Source organism: Schistocerca americana, chromosome 1, assembly GCF_021461395.2.
Source record: "Schistocerca americana isolate TAMUIC-IGC-003095 chromosome 1, iqSchAmer2.1, whole genome shotgun sequence".
Taxonomy (NCBI): Eukaryota; Metazoa; Arthropoda; class Insecta; order Orthoptera; family Acrididae; genus Schistocerca; species Schistocerca americana.
Window position 1 is genome coordinate 479096963 of NC_060119.1, and position 24646 is coordinate 479121608.

At 39.1% G+C, this 24646-nt stretch overlaps 1 protein-coding gene and 1 non-coding gene across 3 annotated transcripts in view; one reads left to right on the plus strand and one right to left on the minus strand.

Annotated features, from left to right (window-relative positions):
- The window catches only part of LOC124604198 (mpv17-like protein 2), a 44556-nt gene that overhangs the window by 15266 nt on the left and 4644 nt on the right, over positions 1 to 24646 (plus strand). For both annotated transcript variants that reach the window (XM_047136458.1, XM_047136459.1), the window contains exons 2-3: positions 1726 to 1964; positions 23855 to 23999. In XM_047136458.1, coding sequence (XP_046992414.1) covers positions 1726 to 1964; positions 23855 to 23989 — 374 coding nt within the window. In that variant the 3' untranslated portion in view covers positions 23990 to 23999. The remainder of the gene's footprint in view (positions 1 to 1725; positions 1965 to 23854; positions 24000 to 24646) is intronic.
- Positions 12139 to 12214, minus strand: Trnas-cga. The gene has a single exon. It is a non-coding gene; the product is annotated as a tRNA-Ser (tRNA).

Here is a 24646-nt window from a genome sequence, read left to right on the forward strand (position 1 = left end):
AGCACGAACGCTGGTCCAACTGAGGCGCCAGGTGGAAATGGCATGGCAAGCCGTTCCACAGGACTACATACAGCATCTCTACGATCGTCTCCATGGGAGAATAGCAGCCTGCATTGCTGCGAAAGGTGGATATACACTGTACTAGTGCCGACATTGTGCATGCTCTGTTGCCTGTGTCTATGTGCCTGTGGTTCTGTCAGTGTGATCATGTGATGTATCTGACCCCAGGAATGTGTCAATAAAGTTTCCCCTTCCTGGGACAATGAATTCACGGTGTTCTTATTTCAATTTCCAGGAGTGTATTATGTGCATGACATGTTTTTGTGTATCTGTTTTGTGGTCATCTGAGTTAGTTTTGTAAATGTCCTTAAGGCCTAAATATAAAATAAGAGAAAATGTATGCGACAATTCTATCATATTTGTCAATTTCGTGTTTTAATTAATTAGTTAGTTTCATGTTCCATGGATTATTTCACGTGATAAATCCTAATGATGTGGAGCGAGTCATTTTACATTCACACCATAAATTAATTTGTAAATAGGCTACATGCTGAAAATTTATAAGGTTTTTCTTTTTTTTAAAAAAAAAGGAAAACTATGTAAGCTAAATTATTTTAAGAAATTAGACTAAGTTGGCTTGTCGTGCATTACAAATACACAGACTGTACATGTGTAATAAAATGGGGACAAAATACAAATCAATTAATCACTTTTGAACCTAACCTAGACCTGATTTTGTTAGTTGAAGATCTTGAAATAGCAATACCTTTAATGATTTCTGACAGAAAATAGAAGTAAACACTCATTTATCCTGTGGAATGCAGATTGGCAGACAGTGATGTACAGTTGATCACACATATCAACTGAAAGTGCATTTCAGAAACTTTTGAAGGAAACAGAGATCGCGTAATGATAAAAATCGGACATTTTAGAGAACAGTTAGAAAAATCTTTCATGAGATAAAGTATACAATGAAGTCAATTCATTGCTTAATTCAGCATATTTCTTAATAAGTGAGTATTGCTTTTTTAAGACTTTTCTCCAAAAAATGGTATACTTAAATGAGCATTTGAAGAAAACTTGAACTGCTACAGGCATCATAATGTATGCTAAATGAAAACGAGAAATCTACAAAGTAGTCAGAACAATAATAATCTGAAAATACTTTAACCATAAATCATGCTGTCAGATAATAAGAGAAATTCTTAAAAATGTCAATTTTTGTCTGAAATTGTCTGTCAAAAATTAAAGTAGTCTAAAATGAAGTTAAGACGGAGATCTGGAAAGAAGTTCTAGAAAATTATGCTATTTATGTAACGGAATGGACGCATCATAAGACAGTGCTAATGTAACACGCTTTTTAATAATTGCTCTTCAAAATTGGCTGAGAAAATTTCAGAAAATTAGTCTGCCTGCCTCCCAGTTACTGAGTCAGGTGATTCAGCAACAGGAGGAGGAGGAGGCAGGGTGCAAATTCTTGTCTAGCTGTTTTTATTTATATTTTCTGTGATTTCCCCAGGGTTTAAAGCAAATGCCAAGATTTCTCTCTCCCCCTCAAAAGACTTTACTGTAGTGTGGGATATTGGTATTGTGGTCAGCACTCCATGTACTGCCCTTTTAATGTGATCACAACATAAACATTTTTTGTTTTGTGTTAGTAGTTGCTTTATTTGTCTTGCAGCTAATTAATTATATTAGTATTGAAGTTAATCATTATTTTTACAGGGCGCATGTTTTTTGCTGGACTTATACAAGGACCACCACAACATTACTTCTACAAAAAGTTAGATGCTGTGCTCCCAAATAGAGACTGGAAGAGTGTGTGTGCCAAAATATTTTTGGACCAGACTGTGGCATCACCTATCTGTATTGTCCTCTTTTTCTATGGTGTGGGTATTTTTGAGAAGGATGCCTACAGTGAAATATGGTCAGAAATAAAAAGTAAATTCTGGACAGTTTATGCTGTGAGTATGATTTGACTTTTTCGTATATTATCGCTGTTCATCCACAGGTGAAGTTGTCATTTGCTAAGGTGCATGATGTTTTGCTGTTTTAAGTTTTATTGTTGAAAAGCAAAAGTGGGAAGATTGAAATCATATTAAGAAAAAATAAACATTTATAATTGTCTTTAGAGTGCATTGAGATGCCCAAATTCTCCATATTCTATTTCCCAATAAATTTGACAAGAAATAGCAGAATATAGAAGTGAAATACTCAGATACCAGAGAACCTGGAATCTACACTTGATTGAGTGACATTGTGAGGGACCATAAATAGCACCTTAAACATTCATAGGCATGTAGGTACCAAAAAGTCAACAGAGCAATGAAACTACACAGCAGTCAGTCTCGTAAGCATGAATAAACTTTCCAATTATGAGTAGAAGTGTAGAAAAGGTGCAAAGGAGACAGTGAAAGAAAATGAGAAAAGTTACAAAAATTGTAAATACAAAATGAAGAACAATACCAGATCTATGTTAACATACTTTATGCAAATTGACTGGACACATTAAAGAGATGTTTACCTCCAAGGTACATAGATAGGTCTGCATCTGTGCTCCTGAAGCCACCTTACAATTTGTGTTAGATTATTCCTGATACTATCATCATTTTCTGCCTTCCTTTTTCCATTTCTGAATGGTGTATGACAAAAATAATTGCCAATAAGCCTCATATAAACTCTGATTTGTGTGATTATCTCAATTTAGTTGTTTTTCAAGACATGGAGAAGAAGCAATCTGTTGCCTTCTCTTCTTGGAAGATACTTACCTAGAATTTCAGTGGTAAAAACAGTTTTGTAATACTCTGTAAGTTCATATTTATAGAGGATGCTAGCAAGACCTCAGCTATTCATTATAAAAGTCAAATCAAAACATTTTCAGCCGTTTAAATTTCCAGTTTTATTGTATTTGTGCAACCAGTTTCAGCACTACATTACGCTATCTTCATGCCCCCTGCCTGATGTGTAGGAAGCATCCCAACTCTGGTCCAGTCAAAATAGGAGCGAGCATTCAGTGAGTGGTATCTGTAAATTTCGTCTTAAAACAGTGATCCCTTCTGTGTCAAATGATGACCGAAGGGATCACTGTATTAAGAAGAAATATATGGACACCAGTCACTGAATGCTGGCCCCTATTTTGACTGGACCAGAGATGGTATTCTTCCTACACATTAGTCATAGGGCTTAAGGATGGCATAATGTAGCACAGAAACTGGTTGCATAAATAAAATAAAACTGGAAATTTAAACATTGGAATGTGTTTTGATTTTACATTTTTTGGTTTTGTAAGAGGTCTGCGGGACAAGACGTTCTGCAAGAATTTTAAACATTGTCTCTGATAACTATGAAGGCTGGATAGTTCGGAATCCCACTCATGATGGAAATTATTAAATCTAATGGCAACAAATGTACCTGATCCCTTTGAGGATGTTCACCTTAAAGCTGACATAAGTACCATGTAACAGTTATACCATCAATGATTCCAGAGTACGAAGAGAAACTACAGGAAGTAGACAGATTTACTTGTTCAGAAAATCAGATAAAGCAGTGGCAGTATCATATCTCAAGAGGGAACTTTAAATCAGTTGCTGTAAACAGAAGGCATGCAGGGAAACAGGTACTTAAGTTTAGAAGTGTAGCTGACCAAGCATTGGTCAGATATGTACCTAATGGAGAAGTTCATAATGGAAAGAATTCTCCCTAGTATACATAAAGACATTTGTAAAGCAACTGCTAAACAATGGATGTAAAACAAAGCATAGAGCTATAGATAGATGAGATGAATTTGGCTTCCAGAAAGGCAGCCAGGGAATCCTTGTTTGACTGCTGTAGCATAACCTTGTTGAAAGACCTCACCGAAAACCCAAAGAAAGTTTGGGCGTATGTAAATGCTGTCAGTGGCACTGAGGAATTTAAACTGAGCGTAGCAGAGTAAAAGCAGAAATGTTGAACTCAGTTTTCAAATATTGTTTACAAAGTAAAATCCAGGAGTGCTGCCCCAGTTTATTTCTCTCAGCACTCCAAAGATGAATGATATAGACATTAGTGTCTGTGGCTTTGAGAACCAGCTGAAATTACCAAAAAGAAAGCTCGAGGATCTGAAGAAATTTCTGTGATTCCATACAAAATTTTTGGCTCTCTCTTTATGAATTATACATCATAGATCCACCAAACACACAACTGCCCAGTAGTTGGAACAAGGCAAGTGTCACACCAAATCTTTGAGACCCTTACTTGCATGACATAGTGAATGTATTGTACCAAGGCAGTCCAGTATACAGAGTATTCCTTGGCTTCCAAAAAGCATTTAACTCACTACCTCACCAACAGATACTGATGAAAGTATGACCATGTGGCTACTATACATTTATGTCTGGATTAAGCTTTATTTGTAGGGATGACACAGCCAGTTGCTGCAGACTGACAGCATTGATAATTGTAGATGTAACTGAGAGTATGCCCCAAGTAAGTGTGTTGAGAGCTTTGCTGTTCATGTTTAATACTAATGACCTGGCAGACAATATGAATAATAAACTCAGCTTTCGCAGATGATAAAGTTATTTATAATAAAGTATCGTCTAATATAAATTCCACAAGAGTCCACTCAGGTCTTGATAAGACTAAGATTGGAAACTTGGGTTAAATGTTCAGAAATTTTAAATTTTGCACTTTACAAAATATAAAAATGTGGTATCATATGACCACAATAGAAATACGTCACAATCGGAATCTTTCAACTCATACAAATACCTAAGTGTAATAAATATAAGAATATGAAATAGTGATCACAGACGCTCAGTCAGACGTAAAACAGATGGCAAACTTTGGTTCATTGGTACTATACTGGGAAAATTCAATCAATTTACAAAGGAGATTGCTTATGAAACACTTGGGGCAACTCATCCTAGAATGTTGCTAGGGTGAGTGGACCTATAACAAAGAGGGCTAACAGGATGTTGCATGTATCCAAAGAAGGGCAGCAAGGTTGGTCACTTTTTGTTTGACTCGTGGGAGAATGTCACAGAGGTGTTGAAAATACTCAAGTGACAAACACTTGAATATAGAAGTCAAGTGTCACATGAAGGCCTACCTACAAAATTTCGAGAAACTGTATTAAGTGAGTAATCTAGGAATATACTAAAACTCCCTGCATGTTGCTTCAGTAGTGACCAGGAAGACAAACTTAAGCTAATTATAACATACAGAGTAACATTGAAGCAATCATTCTTATCGTGCTCCATATACAAATGGAATGGGATGAAACCTTAACATAATGATTCACTGGAAAGTATCCTTTGCCCTGCACTTCACTGGGTCTTCCAGATTGCAGATTATAGATGCAGATATAGATGTAGAATCATTGATCCTCTTCAGATCTTTCTGCACCTTACTAATCTTATGGTATTGTAATCTTCTGTAGACAACAGCATCATCCTCATGGGGCTTCCGGCATTATTTATCAGATCCTTTATATACATTGTAAACAGTAGTGGGGTACATCTGTCAGTTTTACCCCATTAAGAATGGCATATTTAATTCTGTCTGTGAGGAAGTCCTAGGTAGAATTGTGAATCTGATCCTGAACTCGATAATCTTGTATTTTGTTGATTAAATGACAGTGCAGAATTGTACCTAAAGCCTCATGAAAATCTAGAAACACTGCATCAATTTGGGCACCATTGTCTATGGTACTCTGTATCTCATGCATGAACAAAGCAATCAAATTGTGGAATCCATGTTGATTTTCACAGAGCAGATTTTCCATTTCCAAAAAACCCACAGCTCTTTCATGGGTATGTATCTAGTGTGCACGGAGCCCTGAACTGTTGCAGCCTCTCATATCTTCCAGATTGCATTCCCTTCCCTTTCCCCTTATCCACTCTTTCCCATCCTAGCTCCTCACCCTCCTGCCCCCCCCCCCTCTTTATCCCTCAGTGTTTCGCTTTACAATGACCTGGCTAGTCCCTCGATTTCACTATTTCCTTACAGTCTTGTGTAGCATTTCCACTCTCCTTTTATTCTTTCTTTTTTTGTGAATTTTTTATTCCCTCTTGTGGTTTGACCTCCTTTTCTCAATTGTTTGTATAGTGTGAGCCATTTGGGGGAGCTCTCCTTCTCTAGCATCTTCACCTCTTCTCCCTCCCCCTTTCCTTTCTTGCTGTAGCCTCTGCCCCCCCCCCCCCCCCCACCACCACCACCACCCCACTAGGTCACCAATAGAGATGGGCAAACTCATTCATCCTTGGGAACTAGTGCACTGGTGATTGCTCTTTTTGGGAACCATTTATTTTTACTCATTCACCATTCATTGTGCTTGGTATATGGTTCTTATGAAAAATTGAAAATTAGTAGCATAGGTGACTGAAGATGGAAGGCGCAAAGAGGGGGCACTTGCCTCCCCCATGAAGTACAGAGTTTTTATTCATAACAGAATTCTCACACGCTTGTAATTTTCGAGATTCTGCAGAACATCTCGTTTAGCCAATTATAGTGTTATGTGGCTGATCGCAGTGAAATAATATAAGGTGGCACATGAAAAACTGGCCCCCAGTACAGATTTCTTGCCAATTACGCATGATTTGTTGACTGCTACGAGCAGAATAGATAAACATGTAATAATTAGGCAGTGAAGAAATAACAAATAACCTAATGCAAACGACTTCGAAACAGTAGATGACGATTGGTAAGCGACAGTGAGCAGTCTAGTACTTGGGGCCGATTTTTCGTGCGCCACCCTGTACCACTGAAATAATATTGTAGAAGTTATCATATTCTCCTTACAGAATGTGACACCATACACTTGATTACGAAGTGTGGGCTTCATTCGGTTGTAAGTCAGTCTGCCTTCCATAACAATGAACATGCTCTTTTACCTTGGATAAAAAAAGACAGAAAATGGCTGACGTCCTTTGCATGTGTAATAACAAAGAAATCTTGCCTTTTTGCAAGTATTTCTTCTGCTGTTTATCAAAATAATCAAGTAAGCTGTTATGCCATTTTGTTACCTGAAAAGATGTATGTATTACATACCATGTAATTTACATAATTATAAAATACATTTTAATTACTGGTCATGGACGCTGAATAGAATACGTAAAGAACCAGAAGTTCAGAGCTCAAAAAAGGTTTGAAACAGATCAAGAATGGGTGTACAAAGCGAACACTGAACTAACTATAAGCAGTTGGCAATGGAACTGCGGCAAGTGGCCACGTGAAGGACGAGTCTGGCCGACCGAGACAGATGGGACTGGGACGGATTCTGGAACGAGACCGGCTGACAAAGTATTGAGGACGCAAATAAAACTTTACATGATTTGGGGTGTTCTCCCTTAAAACTTCACTCCATTCCAAATCACAGCAAGGCTTCATATGGCAAAAAGAAGCTAGAAAAAGTGAAGCATGTTTCGGAAAGAAAAGTGTGCTGGGCATTAGACTGCAGTATTGAAGATTCTGACCATAGAGAAGAAAAATTTGATAATGAAACTGTTAAGAAAACCAAATATTTTGAGGCCATTGACATTTTTAATGAAACAAAAAGTGGATAATGTAGGAGTACCTGAAAAAATTCAAATTTTAATCTTAGCCTCTTGGTCAAAAGAAAACATAATGTCAGAATTCAATGTTAGTGAGTGTGTGCTTCGACAAGAAAGGAAACCGAAAACAGAAATGGGTATTTTATCAATTACTAACCAAAAAGAGGGAAGTTATTGCTGATAAGAGGTAAAGATTGTCACCGATTTCTACCAAAATGATGAATATACTAGAATGTTACCAGGAGCAAAAGACAAAGTTAGCATTCAGAAGAATGTTTATATGCAAAAAAGACCCATCATTTGCAACTTAAGGGAATTATACTCTTGTTTTAAGTGAGAGAATCCAAACCTGCTTATGGATGTGGAACACATTGAAGAAATATACAAGAAACTTATAAAATTTCTTATATGTGTCTCTGAAAACTAAGACTGCGTGCTTAAGGGTATACGGAATGAGTTTTTCGATGAAAAAATCGATTTTTGGGTAAATGCATTTTCGAAAAATTTAGACTCTCCCGTTTAATATCATGTATAAAATATTTGGATGGCGTGAATAGAACTATTGTAAATAATTTTTTAAAATAATTCCGACACATGATGTTCCGCACCTTATATAGGAGACGCGAAATATACCTGATATAGTTAGCCTTGCCAGAGATATAATTGAGCACAAGAGAGTTAGCTTTTCTGTTGGCTACACTGCTAGACAGTTGACAATAGATTCTGCACCATTTGTATTGTTTCCTTTGTGAGTACATCCATGTCATTGTTGTGAAAGTCGTATGTGGAGAAGTCATTGAGTTTTCTTTCCTTCAACATGCCAAGACCTAGTCTGAAGGTATTTAGAAAGCGTGTACATTGGCGCAAGAAAGTAAAGTGTACTAAAAATTCGTCTGATTCATCTTAATCAGTGTCTGATGTCCCAGTAGCGACTAACCTCAACACTGGTAGTGATACATTGAGTGATGCTGCTGCCACTACACCGGAAAGTGCTTCAAGAAGAAAACTAGCTGGAATTGAAGAAGAATACAAGAAACTAAATGCTGGGACTACAAAATATGAGGTAATTAACGTCTCTTTATTATCAGACGTTTTGGAGAACAATGTGTGCTGCAAACAATGTGGAAAATGTGGTGTTTCATTGAAAACAAACTTACATATAGGACTTGCTTGTGAATTAGAGTTGATGTGCAGTTATTGCAAACACAGTGTTACTTTCTTCAATTCCTCACATGTTACTGCAGATACTGGTAAACTATATGATACAAACATTAGACTGGTTTATGGATGACAGTGTATAGGAAAGGGCAGGGCTGCAGGTGCCATGTTGTGTGGTGTGATGAACCTCCCTCCTCCACCTTCAAAATTTAACAAACACATAATTGCAATAGGCTCTGCTGTAGAAGATGGGCACAGGAAAACATGAAAGATGCTGTTGAGGAAGCAGTTGTTGAAAATAATAATAGCAGAGACTTGCCCATAGCTTTTGATGGAAGCTGGCAGAAGAGAGGCCACACATCTCTGAATGGTGTAGTAACAGCTACAAGTGTGGACACAGGTAAGGTAGTTGATGTGGCAATACTTTCCAAGCATTGCAGATGCAAGGAGAAAATGAAAAATAAACATGAAGAGGAGTGCATGGCAAATTACTATGGGTCAAGTGGTGGTATGGAAGTTGCTGGTGTAAGAAGTATTTATCAACACTCTGTAAAATGGTACAACGTTAGATACATAAATTATCTTGGAGATGGTGACTCAAAGGCTTTCAAAGAAACTGAGGAACTGAGAGCCTATGGTAACGATGTGAAAATTTCCAAACTGGAGTGTGTTGGCCATGTTCAGAAAAGGATGGGATCAAGACTTCGACGGCTCAAGACTAGCATGAAAGCCAAGAAATTGAGCGATGGAAAAACTTTAGATGGGAAAAATAGACTGACAGATGCTACAATAGATCATATTCAGAAGTGCTATGGTCTAGCAATAAGACAGAATACAGCAGATGCAGAATTAATGAGAAGAGCAGTCTGGGCTCTGTTTTTTCATACAGCTTCAAACAATGAGAATCCCCAACATGGGCTATGTCCAAAAGGAGATGATAGTTGGTGCAAGTACAACAGAGGCAAGGTAACTAAGAAACAATACAATCACCCTCATCACCTGCCATAATGGATGAAATAAAACCAATATTCCGATACCTTGCAGATATTAGTCTACTAAAGAAATGTCTTCATGGCCGGACTCAAAATCCAAATGAGTGTGTGAACCATGTGATATGGAATAGACTACCTAAAACTGTGTTAGTGGGTATAAACACACTTCACTTTGGCGTTTATGATGCTGTTTCATCATTCAATCAGGGCAATATAACAAAGTGCAAAGTTCTGCAGAAGTTGGGGCTCTGTGTAGGACTACGAACTGCCGCAGTTATGCTTTGTTTGGACAAGGAACGGCTCAGGTCTTCAGATAATGCCATAAAAGTATATTCAAAGATGGCTAGACAGCATAGCAGAGCCATCAAGAGGAAGCTGTTGGACGATTCTGATGATACAAGCTATGGAGCAGGCTTGTACTGAAGTAAAAACTTTGAAGCTAATTTCCCGTAACTTTAGTTTTTTTGTGTATAAGGTACATTTTCTCAGGGCCTATTTATAGAAGAAAGATTAAATTTTCTGTAGTTGTTCCTTAAGACCTTCTAATATATCTTAATTAAAAGATATGTGGAATTATTTTGTATTAATGGATGTAAATTTTAAAATACTTGTTAAAATGTATAACTTTTTTAACATTTACAAAAAATAAAATATCTGAAAAACTATACATTATTTTTTCAAAATTAATAATTCAGCATAAAAGCAGAACATATCTCTGCGTTCTGTGAAAAAATCAAGAGTATCGTCCAAATAACAAATGAGAAAATGTTCCTAACTTTTAGCTCAATTTAACATTGTAAGCATAGGGCGTTCCGTATACCCTTAATCACTGCACTAAGTGCCCCAGTGATGACAAAATGTCAGAATTATTAAAACAGAAATTAGCTTACAAAGATGCTGATAATGAAATTGACTTCAGCCAGTGGATAAACATAGATCATCGGGCAGAAATGGCAAAGCCATCTGCTACTGTTGATGAATACATAGACTTGTTGGTAACAGAATTACAGGCACTTAAACCACACTCATTTATATCTAAGTGTCAGTCAAAATCATTGAAGAAATTGAAAGAAAATCTAACTCTGAAAAAAGCAATTCTATTTATGGACTTTGCTGAAAACTACAGTTTTGTAATTCAGAATGAAATTCAGAGTTACCACTGGACAAGAAGCAGCTGTACAATCCATCCTGTGTGTGTCTATGTGGTAAATGAAGAAAGTAACTTGATAATAGTGAAGAACTGGTTTATAAGTGATGACACGGAACATGATGTTGTAGGATCTGTAAATGCTGTCCAGAAAGAAATGGTTAAGTGGCTGGCACAGCATTACACACTAGTGAAGATAGTGCATTATTTCACTGATGGATGTGCTACTTAACATAAAAATAGAAAAAGCTTTAAAAAATTGTGGTGAGCAAAAAACGATTTTTTTATTGACGCTGTTCATTCCTTTTTTGCTACTCGCCACGGTAAATCTGTGTGCGATGCTTTGGGGGCTACTATATAACATATATTAAGAAGAGCTAGTCTTAAACTGGCAGGCGATGCACAAATAATAGCTGCATCTGGTGTTTTTCGATTTCTGCAAAGCTAATATTGACAAACGTTTTTTCACTTCTTAGAGGAAGTCAATGTAGATTTCCTATGCAAGAAACTTGAGAAGAGATTTTGGCAACCCGCACAATACCTGGTACCAGGAATTTTCACCATTACAAACCACTTTCTTGTGTTTCTTTAGAGATTAGAAGAGTAACTTGCCCTGAAAAGCCTTACTCAATTTTTTCATTCAATGAAAATGTCCCTCAATGGACATGCACTTGTCCTCAACAAAATTCTTTTTTAGCAGCTGTATGTGATGACAGGTGGTACTTTGCCTTCATCAGAAATGTGTGTAATGAAGAAGGTGACACTGAACTACTTTTTCTCCACCCACCTGGAACAGCAGTCACATTATTTTGGCCTGAGAAGGAAGACCCTTGTTTTGTGCCTTTGGAAAACATTTTATGTGCTGTTGCTGTACCTAAATCAACATCATTAGGCAGAATATATTACTTTAATGAAAAGCATGTGTAATTAACACAATATAATTTGTCACAGTGGATTAAAAACAGAGGTGCTTTTAAGAAGTTTCATTGATAGTTTTAGGGATCTTCACTGTTGAACATGTACGTTTTAAATTAGCATTAGTGTTGCTAGAGTAATTGTTGTTTAAAGATGCTATTTTGACATCATAAATAAAGTTAAACCTTGTAATGAAAATGTCTCAATTAAATTTGTAACTTTTGGCTCTATACTTCCATGCGGCAGCCTTACTATAGGTTGTCAGTTTACATAATCTCATTTGAATGGCCTTCTGAACAGTGATGTGATATATGTTAAATGAACATCCAATATGAGATTTTCACTCTGCAGCAGAGTGTGCGCTGATGTGAAACTTCCTGGCAGATTAAAACTGTGTGCAGACCGAGACTCGAACTCGGGACCTTTGCCTTTCGCGGGCAAGTGCTCTACCAACTGAGCTACCCAAGCACGACTCGTGCCCCATCCTCACGGCTTTACTTCTGCCAGTACCTCGTCTCCTACCTTCCAAACTTAACAGAAGCTCTCCTGCGAACCATGCAGAACTAGCACTCCTGAAAGAAAGGATATTGTGGAGACATGGCTTAGTCACAGCCTGGAGGATGATTCCAGAATGAGATTTTCACTCTGCAGCGGAGTGTGCGCTGATGTGAAACTTGCTGGCAGATTAAAACTGTATGCCAGACCGAGACTCAAACTCGGGACCTGCTGTGAGGACGGGGCGTGAGTCGTGCTTGGGTAGCTCAGTTGGTAGAGCACTTGCCTGCGAAAGGCAAAGGCCCCGAGTTCGAGTCTCGGTCCTGCACACAGTTTTAATCTGCTAGGAAGTTTCACATCAGCGCACACTCTGCTACAGAGTGAAAATCTCATTCTGGAAACATCCTCCAGGCTGTGGCTAAGCCATGTCTCCACAATATCCTTTCTTTCAGGAGTGCTAGCTCTGCATGGTTCGCAGGAGAGCTTCTGTTAAGTTTGGAAGGTAGGAGACGAGGTACTGGCAGAAGTAAAGCTGTGAGGACGGGGCGTGAGTCGTGCTTGGGTAGTTCAGTTGGTAGAGCACTTGCCCGTGAAAGGCAAAGGTCCCGAGTTCGAGTCTCGGTCGGGCATACAGTTTTAATCTGCCAGGAAGTTTAACATCCAATATGTCTAAAAATTCAGAAGGCTTCTTGTTTTTTTAATAATAACAATAGAGTTTCAATAAAAATCAATCTTGTATCAACTGTCAGAAAGTGTCTTACATATTTAAAAATCATTGTTCGGACCACAACAGCTTAGGTTGATTTTCTATATTCCCATAAGTCAAAAATAGTTATTAATTTTTTTTCCAATAAAAATACTTCCCCTCTGTGACATCTGGGGAAATATGACAGTGGTATGTTGAATATAAGATAATTTCTGTTATTATTGTTATTATTAATGTTATTATCATTGTTATTATTGTTATTGTTGTCTGAAGTAATGCAATCCAAATGACAAACTTCAGTTGTGGCATTTACGTTTGTAAAAAAATTCCATTTTTTCCCCTCAAACTACATAATGTTATGTGGAGAAGTTTTGCATTGACTATTGCCATACAGAAAGTAACAAGTAGAAAAAGTTTTGTGAAAATCTGAAACAGTCGATGTCGGGTATGAATGATCTTTCTTAGAATAATAATAATAATTATTATTTTTTCATCACAACTCAAAGTATTGTGATTTCAGTTTTATTTGTGTGTCCATTCGTAGAAAAACCATTAATAATTTTATTTTATTACAGTGTGTACTGTCTTGGGAATTATTTAAGACCAATTATAAGTTCCCACCAGGTAGGAGAAACATGATATAAGCATTTTCCAATGTGTCTGTACTTTTTCTGGAAATTGGAAGGTGACATATTAATTTTTTTATATTGTTCTTTGTAGCTTTACTGCTTAAATAATTCCATGTTTGTTACATATGTGGTTCTCTTAGCTAATGATAAAATCCAAATCAGAAGCTTCATAAACCATTTATGTAGATAAGTAACATTTTGCACTGACTTTCTTGCAGGGCTGACTTATTAGAATATCACTACATTTAAAATTCGATATAAAAAAGTTTTAGTCTGAGAGCAAAAAGATTTTTCACAGGTTCTTATGTTATAAGTATATAAGCAAATGTGCAAAGTTTCATGAAAGTCTGAGATGACAGGTGACATGACTTGCGTGATTTGATGTGGAATGACCCTGTCTGCATTTTTTATACTTTCTCCCTTCATCATTTAAGTTTAACATTTCATGAGTTCTCCAAGGAGTCATACTGGGGCTTTGTTATTTTTTCTAGCTGTTCCTCTTCTGCCTTAAACTGATTCTTGCTTAAATGTTAATGCTGAGTATGCAAATATTAATGGTATTGTGATAAGTGAGATTTTAAAAACACTAGAAAATACAAGATTTCTTTCATGCACAGAAACCCAAAAAAAGAGTAGCACACACAGAAATGGTCTGTTTGCCTTTCCACACTGAAATCCTTAGAAAGGAGAAAGGATGCTCTCAGAAAGCTTTTGGTCCCCAGTCTTTCTTCTCAGCATGGCACAGGTATGAGAAGAAACCTCCAAGAAGGGTGAAACTCAGAGATGCAGTACCTGTATGTACTGTTTTTCTTCTGAGTGATGGCACCAGTGTTGTTTTTGCTATGCCAAATGACATGCATACTCTCTACCATACCAATTTTCTTCAGTTATTATAAATATTCTCTGCTGCTAGAATTTCATTTATAATTTCCTCTCTTTTCTGTCAAATTTGTTGTGAAACCTCTCTTAAGTTTTTGAAGATATTGTTAAATATATATAATAATGTGACACATTTTCTGATGAGGAAAAGTTTAAATACTGGTTATACAGTTTGCTCAAAAAAAAAAAAGAAAAGAAAGGGGGGTGGGGGTGGGGGGCAGTGGGATCAGCAGTATTCTCAACACATGGTGGACATCATGTGACAGTCTCTATTGGAAAAACTAACTGAAATCATGTGATAACTTGAGGAATTAATGATGATGCCTGCTGTAACTGAAAACACATTTTTTAGTGAGAATGAAATTATTCCAAAGAGACTAGGAAAATTAGACTCATTTTTCTACAGTTTTGGCAGCTATATTTTGATGTCACAACATTGCTCTTTTTCATGTTCATACAGCTTGCACGGAACTGCAACTCTTTCTATTGAGCCATGCACCATCTGTGCAACTCATTCTACTACTTATATGCTGCAAAGCACAGAACGGATGGAACATGCACCAAAAGCAGCTAAATCTATTACTAATATGGCTCAGTTTATTAACTCCCATACTTGTCTCATTTATTGACTTCTGTTTCAAGAGAAAAAAATGTAGGTTTTGATGTGTATAAACATTATAAACTTAGCATACAAAGTTTGCTTTGTAAACTTGCCATATAAAATTTGCATTTTCTCTGGCATAAATCTCATGTTTTTTGTTGTCTTACACCTCCTCATTTTTTTTACATAAGTAAGAGTTTGAGATTTAAGTCACTTGTTCAATAGAAGAGTTACACAACATATAAATTCAAGAAAACTTCTTGATAAAAATAGATACGGAATTCAGAGTTTTGGCTTCAGATAGTCTTGATGAAACAGAGATAACATGTTTTTCAGTTACTTTTTCTATGACTATGTACCTTAGAGTTAAACAGTGTTTGCCCTACAAATTTTTTTCTTGTAACTTCAGTTTGTGTCAAATTATTCTGGGTGTGCTGGCCTACCCAAGGTATTTTACACGTAAATTCCCAACAAGACCAGGTTGAAATTAGTTCAAGAAACATTATGAGGTGCTAGAATCCATAAAGTTTGGTCTTGATGAGATAAATATTAGATAAATATTGGATAGTTCTTCATATCAACACTAGAAGAAGAGTAAAAGCTGAGTTAGGGAAGTATGTTATTGCACAAGCTCCATACACAAAATTCCTCGGTATATGGGTGGATGAGCACTTGAGATGGGAAAAGCATCTAGAAGTTTTGAGTAAAAAAATTAAGTAAATGCTGCTACGTGCTAAGAATGCTTCGAGAATGCTGCAACACTGAATCATTGCTATGTGCCTATTATGCTTACATGAACAGTTTGCTTAGATATGGTGTGATCTTCTGGGGAAATACAGGTACGGCAAAACAGGCTTTCAAACTTCAAAAAAGGGCTATTAGATTAATGAAAGGGGTTCCCTGCAAAGTGTCATGCAGGGAAATATTTAAAGAATTTAAAATAATGACTCTTCCTAGCTTATACATCTATGAATGTGTATGCTTTCTGAAAACTCATCAGGAATTTTCAACATTAAATAATCATGTTCATAACCATGAAACAAAGAACAGGGATGATTTTCACAGAGACACCCACAAAGGAGCACTCTACCAAAAAAGTGTAAACTACCAGCCCAAAATACTTTTTAGTGCATTGCTTCTACAATAAAGAAAATTAAAGAATTTCATAAATTCAAGGTAGATCTTAAACAATTTTAACTAACAGATAGTTTTTATAGCATGGAAGAATATATGAATATGGAAAAGTAATATTTTTTATATATAAAAAACTTTATATATACAAAAACAAAGATGAGGTGACTTACCGAACAAAAGCGCTGGCAGGTCGATAGACACACAAACAAACACAAGCATACACACAAAATTCAAGCTTTCGCAACAAACTGTTGCCTCATGAGGAAAGAGGGAAGGAGAGGGGAAGACGAAAGGAAGTGAGTTTTAAAGGAAAGGGTAAGGAGTCATTCCAATCCCGGGAGCGGAAAGACTTACCTTAGGGGGAAAAAAGGACAGGTATACACTCGCACACACGCACATATCCATCCACACATACAGACACAAGCAGACATATTTAAAGACAAAGAGTTTGGGCAGAGATGTCAGTCGAGGCAGAAGTGTAGAGGCAAAGAAGTTGTTGAAAGACAGGTGAGGTATGAGTGGCGGCAACTTGAAATTAGCGGAGATTGAGGCCTGGCGGATGACGAGAAGAGAGGATATACTGAAGGGCAAGTTCCCATCTCCGGAGTTCGGATAGGTTGGTGTTGGTGGGAAGTATCCAGATAACCCGGACGGTGTAACACTGTGCCAAGATGTGCTGGCCGTGCACCAAGGCATGTTTAGCCACAGGGTGATCCTCATTACCAACAAACACTGTCTGCCTGTGTCCATTCATGCGAATGGACAGTTTGTTGCTGGTCATTCCCACATAGAATGCATCACAGTGTAGGCAGGTCAGTTGGTAAATCACGTGGGTGCTTTCACACGTGGCTCTGCCTTTGATCGTGTACACCTTCCGGGTTACAGGACTGGAGTAGGTGGTGGTGGGAGGGTGCATGGGACAGGTTTTGCATCGGGGGCGGTTACAAGGATAGGAGCCAGAGGGTAGGGAAGGTGGTTTGGGGATTTCATAGGGATGAACTAACAGGTTACGAAGGTTAGGTGGACGGCGGAAAGACACTCTTGGCGGAGTGGGGAGGATTTCATGAAGGATGGATCTCATTTCAGGGCAGGATTTGAGGAAGTCGTATCCCTGCTGGAGAGCCACATTCAGAGTCTGGTCCAGTCCCGGAAAGTATCCTGTCACAAGTGGGGCACTTTTGTGGTTCTTCTGTGGGGGATTCTGGGTTTGAGGAGACGAGGAAGTGGCTCTGGTTATTTGCTTCTGTACCAGGTCGGGAGGGTAGTTGCGGGATGCGAAAGCTGTTTTCAGGTTGTTGGTGTAATGATTCAGGGATTCCGGACTGGAGCAGATTCGTTTGCCACGAAGACCTAGGCTGTAGGGAAGGGACCGTTTGATGTGGAATGGGTGGCAGCTGTCATAATGGAGGTACTGTTGCTTGTTGGTGGGTTTGATGTGGACGGACGTGTGAAGTTGGCCATTGGACAGGTGGAGGTCAACGTCAAGGAAAGTGGCATGGGATTTGGAGTAGGACCAGGTGAAACTGATGGAACCAAAGGAGTTGAGGTTGGAGAGGAAATTCTGGAGTTCTTCTTCACTATGAGTCCAGATCATGAAGATGTCATCAATAAATCTGTACCAAACTTTGGGTTGGCAGACTTGGGTAACCAAGAAGGCTTCCTCTAAGCGACCCATGAATAGGTTGGCGTACGAGGGGGCCATCCTGGTACCCATGGCTGTTCCCTTTAATTGTTGGTATGTCTGGCCTTCAAAAGTGAAGAAGTTGTGGGTCAGGATGAAGCTGGCTAAGGTGATGAGGAAAGAGGTTTTAGGTAGGGTGGCAGGTGATCGGCGTGAAAGGAAATGCTCCATCGCAGCGAGGCCCTGGACGTGCGGAATATTTGTGTATAAGGACGTGGCATCAATGGTTACAAGGATGGTTTCCGGGGGTAACAGATTGGGTAAGGATTCCAGGCGTTCAAGGAAGTGGTTGGTGTCCTTGATGAAGGATGGGAGACTGCATGTAATGGGTTGAAGGTATTGATCTACGTAGGCAGAGATACGTTCTGTGGGGGCTTGGTAACCAGCTACAATGGGGCGGCCGGGATGATTGGGTTTGTGGATTTTAGGAAGAAGGTAGAAGGTAGGGGTGCGGGGTGTCGGTGGGGTCAGGAGGTTGATGGAGTCAGGTGAAAGGTTTTGCAGGGGGCCTAAGGTTCTGAGGATTCCTTGAAGCTCCGCCTGGACATCGGGAATGGGGTTACCTTGGCAAACTTTGTATGTGGTGTTGTCTGAAAGCTGACGCAGTCCCTCAGCCACATACTCCCGACGATCAAGTACCACGGTCGTGGAACCCTTGTCCGCCGGAAGAATGACGATGGATCGGTCAGCCTTCAGATCACGGATAGCCTGGGCTTCAGCAGTGGTGATGTTGGGTGTAGGATTAAGGTTTTTTAAGAAGGATTGAGATGCAAGGCTGGAAGTCAGAAATTCCTGGAAGGTTTGGAGAGGGTGATTTTGAGGAAGAGGAGGTGGGTCCCGCTGTGACGGAGGACGGAACTGTTCCAGGCAGGGTTCAATTTGGATGGTGTCTTGAGGAGTCGGATCATTAGGAGTAGGATTAGGATCATTTTTCTTCGTGGCAAAGTGATACTTCCAGCAGAGAGTACGAGTGTAGGACAGTAAATCTTTGACGAGGGCTGTTTGGTTGAATCTGGAAGTGGGGCTGAAGGTGAGGCCTTTGGATAGGACAGAGGTTTCGGATTGGGAGAGAGGTTTGGAGGAATGCTGGAAGTATCACTTTGCCACGAAGAAAAATGATCCTAATCCTACTCCTAATGATCCGACTCCTCAAGACACCATCCAAATTGAACCCTGCCTGGAACAGTTCCGTCCTCCGTCACAGCGGGACCCACCTCCTCTTCCTCAAAATCACCCTCTCCAAACCTTCCAGGAATTTCTGACTTCCAGCCTTGCATCTCAATCCTTCTTAAAAAACCTTAATCCTACACCCAACATCACCACTGCTGAAGCCCAGGCTATCCGTGATCTGAAGGCTGACCGATCCATCGTCATTCTTCCGGCGGACAAGGGTTCCACGACCGTGGTACTTGATCGTCGGGAGTATGTGGCTGAGGGACTGCGTCAGCTTTCAGACAACACCACATACAAAGTTTGCCAAGGTAACCCCATTCCCGATGTCCAGGCGGAGCTTCAAGGAATCCTCAGAACCTTAGGCCCCCTGCAAAACCTTTCACCTGACTCCATCAACCTCCTGACCCCACCGACACCCCGCACCCCTACCTTCTACCTTCTTCCTAAAATCCACAAACCCAATCATCCCGGCCGCCCCATTGTAGCTGGTTACCAAGCCCCCACAGAACGTATCTCTGCCTACGTAGATCAACACCTTCATCCCATTACATGCAGTCTCCCATCCTTCATCAAGGACACCAACCACTTCCTTGAACGCCTGGAATCCTTACCCAATCTGTTACCCCCGGAAACCATCCTTGTAACCATTGATGCCACGTCCTTATACACAAATATTCCGCACGTCCAGGGCCTCGCTGCGATGGAGCATTTCCTTTCACGCCGATCACCTGCCACCCTACCTAAAACCTCTGTCCTCATCACCTTAGCCAGCTTCATCCTGACCCACAACTTCTTCACTTTTGAAGGCCAGACATACCAACAATTAAAGGGAACAGCCATGGGTACCAGGATGGCCCCCTCGTACGCCAACCTATTCATGGGTCGCTTAGAGGAAGCCTTCTTGGTTACCCAAGTCTGCCAACCCAAAGTTTGGTACAGATTTATTGATGACATCTTCATGATCTGGACTCATAGTGAAGAAGAACTCCAGAATTTCCTCTCCAACCTCAACTCCTTTGGTTCCATCAGTTTCACCTGGTCCTACTCCAAATCCCATGCCACTTTCCTTGACGTTGACCTCCACCTGTCCAATGGCCAACTTCACACGTCCGTCCACATCAAACCCACCAACAAGCAACAGTACCTCCATTATGACAGCTGCCACCCATTCCACATCAAACGGTCCCTTCCCTACAGCCTAGGTCTTCGTGGCAAACGAATCTGCTCCAGTCCGGAATCCCTGAATCATTACACCAACAACCTGAAAACAGCTTTCGCATCCCGCAACTACCCTCCCGACCTGGTACAGAAGCAAATAACCAGAGCCACTTCCTCGTCTCCTCAAACCCAGAATCCCCCACAGAAGAACCACAAAAGTGCCCCACTTGTGACAGGATACTTTCCGGGACTGGACCAGACTCTGAATGTGGCTCTCCAGCAGGGATACGACTTCCTCAAATCCTGCCCTGAAATGAGATCCATCCTTCATGAAATCCTCCCCACTCCGCCAAGAGTGTCTTTCCGCCGTCCACCTAACCTTCGTAACCTGTTAGTTCATCCCTATGAAATCCCCAAACCACCTTCCCTACCCTCTGGCTCCTATCCTTGTAACCACCCCCGATGCAAAACCTGTCCCATGCACCCTCCCACCACCACCTACTCCAGTCCTGTAACCCGGAAGGTGTACACGATCAAAGGCAGAGCCACGTGTGAAAGCACCCACGTGATTTACCAACTGACCTGCCTACACTGTGATGCATTCTATGTGGGAATGACCAGCAACAAACTGTCCATTCGCATGAATGGACACAGGCAGACAGTGTTTGTTGGTAATGAGGATCACCCTGTGGCTAAACATGCCTTGGTGCACGGCCAGCACATCTTGGCACAGTGTTACACCGTCCGGGTTATCTGGATACTTCCCACCAACACCAACCTATCCGAACTCCGGAGATGGGAACTTGCCCTTCAGTATATCCTCTCTTCTCGTCATCCGCCAGGCCTCAATCTCCGCTAATTTCAAGTTGCCGCCACTCATACCTCACCTGTCTTTCAACAACTTCTTTGCCTCTACACTTCTGCCTCGACTGACATCTCTGCCCAAACTCTTTGTCTTTAAATATGTCTGCTTGTGTCTGTATGTGTGGATGGATATGTGCGTGTGTGCGAGTGTATACCTGTCCTTTTTTCCCCCTAAGGTAAGTCTTTCCGCTCCCGGGATTGGAATGACTCCTTACCCTCTCCTTTAAAACTCACTTCCTTTCGTCTTCCCCTCTCCTTCCCTCTTTCCTCATGAGGCAACAGTTTGTTGCGAAAGCTTGAATTTTGTGTGTATGTTTGTGTTTGTTTGTGTGTCTATCGACCTGCCAGCGCTTTTGTTCGGTAAGTCACCTCATCTTTGTTTTTATATATAATTTTTCCCACGTGGAATGTTTCCTTCCATTATATTTATATATACAAAACTTATCCAAGTTTTTGAAACAAATTAAAGATAAGAAACTGTATTGTAAGTGACTACATCCATACAATGTATATTGTTAACGGATGAATAAAGAGATTGATTGATTGATTCCCAAAGCAAAATCTTTGTTTCTAATTTAGTTCATGCTCCCAATGACTGAGTCTTAAAAACCAAGTTAATTTAACTATTATGTTGTTAGCTGTGCCATTGGCATTTAGAAAACCAACTATTGGGCCTTAAAACTATTCCTACTAATTGGCACAAAAATTATTGTTATCGTTCCCATAAAAACATTTTGTATTTTCTTTCCCCTATGAGGATAAGTCTCCCACAAAGTATGGATCTTATATGGCTCAATGATACATACCATACCATACCATAGCAGGTTCAACCGCACTGGAAGGGTATCTGTCGAGAGCCTAGACTAATATATGGCTTCTGAAGAGGTACATCAGCCTTTTCAGCAGTTACAGGGCTGACAGTTTGGATGACTGACTGATCTAGCTTTGTAACATAATTCTGTTTGGCCTTTGTTGTGTTGGTACCACAGCACAGATGAAAGCAAGGGAAAACCATAACTATTGTATTTCATGAGTCATGCAGCTCTACCGTACATCTGAATGATAATCACATTTTCTAGGTAAAATATTTCTTAGCTAAAATGGTTCTCCATTTGGATCTCTGGGTGGGGACTTCTCTGAGGGATGCTGTCAAAAAAATCTGCCTTTCTTCTGGTCAGTGTGTGGAAATACCCTTAATTGGGTATGTAGGTTATAGAGTTTGAAACAAGAACTGGAAGTTTGAAATACTGGGAGTTACTGTCTTGCAGAAGTTTTCTGGTACACTTCATACATCATTACTCCTAATGGCTCTATTTGGAATTCATGGTAGAGCATAGGGGTTTCTGACCACCAGATGTCCAAGGCTGCACTCTTCATGTTAGATTTGTCATTTATCAACTGTTCACTGTTTCAGTTTCACATGTTTTCAAATTACACATCCTACCATTCTGATAATAGAAGAATCGCATGAGTCTTTTGTTGTTCTTATCTGAAGCTTGAAATAGCTCTTCTTATGGACTTTTTCAGATATCTTACTGTTGTGTTCATTAATTGGGACAAGAAATTTAAAATTATGTGCATTTTGTTTAGACACCTCATTATCATTACAGAAAGTATCTAGAGAGGGAGCCTCCTTGAGTTTTTTGTTAAGTTTGTCTTGTAACATGACACTTCATTTCCTTCAGACTTCAAGACTTTGATTTCAATTTAAGCATGGCCACTCATGAAATTTTGTTTAATATAGACATTTTTTTGTAGAGGCATCTCATGTTTTTAAAAGTACATTATTATAATTTCATTTTTAGTAATATGAAAATGTAGAATCAATGACAAAACAATAGCAATTCATGTTTTCAGGTTTAGTTTCTTTTAAATGAGTTGCTAATAAATAATCCTCTCTTTCTGTGTTTTTCTTTCTTGTTGGATATCATTGTGCCATATTTTACTTGTTCGTTTTGCTTTAAAACCACTTCATTGATTGCTTTGATTTCAAATTACTTTTGGAGTTAAACTCAAATTTCACTTTTTCCCTGTGATTACTGTAACATTATTCTGTACACTTGTCATGAGGTTTCCAGCAACACTATGCTGCTAATTAAGTCACTGTAATCAAATAAAATTTTTCAGACTTGAAAGTAATTTTCAAAGTAGGAAAATTCTACATTCTTGGTATTGTAAAGTCAAGATGCAGGGCTTGTACACTTCAGACAGAATTTTTAGCTGTGGATCTTTATTTCATCTTCACTGTAGGCCACAGATAGTAACCTGTAGTTGTGATTTCATAGTTACAGTATGACTGAGTGTGATGATGAAGTGGAAGTTTTAAAGCACAGAAGAAAATATGGTTTCCCTTTGCAATAGTGTTGGACAGACTGTACTCATATTATTACAGTTTGCGATGAATAAGTTTTATTATTTGGATAAGAAAAAAAGGCATTCAAACAAAAGACAAAGAACAGATTCCATTATCAATGATAACAAGACAAAAAATGTGCAAGGGGATAAAATATTGTCATTCATTTGGAAGTGGGAAAGAGAGATAAACATAAGATGCACTAATAAGATATCGTCCACCTGCGCACAGATATCGCAAGATATTCAGCACAACAAGATGTACTTCCTAACAGGTAGCCACTTGCAAATACTGTGTTCAACAACTTCTGTACCCTTACTACATCAAAACTTGATGATTCTAATAGCCTCAGATTTCTCATAATGATAAACATACGATACTGATTAAAGATTCTTGTATTTAACAGCAGAATTTTCATAAATTGACTAAATTTTCAGGCGGATTGGTTGGTGTGGCCTCCAAGTCAGTTCATTAATTTCTACTTCGTGCCTCCAACTTACAGATTAATGTATGTCAACTCTGTCACAACGCTGTACAATGTTTTCCTGTCATATATCAAGCATGAAATGTGATACAAATTAGGTAAGCATCATATGCAGCTTTTAATTACAGCATGTAATGTAATAAACTACAATATATGAAGTGTAGTAAGTCAAGCTCACGTGATGTAAATTTAAATTACACACTTTGTGGCCCTTAGAAGCATATAATATAACAAGCATGTGAATAATGTGTTGGCAGGCTAAGTGAGTTGTGTAGATCATTAACATCTCACAGTGTAATACACTGTTGCTTCTGGCTATTATGAGTTAACTGAGTCATGTGAATCATAAACATATCACACACTAGTATTCTGCTGGTGTTGACAGCATTATAAAACGTGCACTGAGAACAAAGATCAGACACTAAAATTGTTATTTGCTTGGTTAATAGGTATTTGATGATAGGCTGGCATTTCAAAAATTTCAAACTATAGACCATAATGACAGTATATTCAGTTTTATATTTCTTACTGGATTTGATTGTATCATATCATGAGAGAAGTTACTGCACCTATGTCTTCTCAAGAGCTTAGAACCAGAAGTTGCTAACCACAGAATACAGATTTAATGAGAGCTAAACTGTGTTGCTAAATTTCCATGTGTAAATATATCTTTATAAAGTTCAGATAATGGAAAATCCAGGATGGAATCATGACAATGACACTTTTCCTTTTAAAGTTCATAACT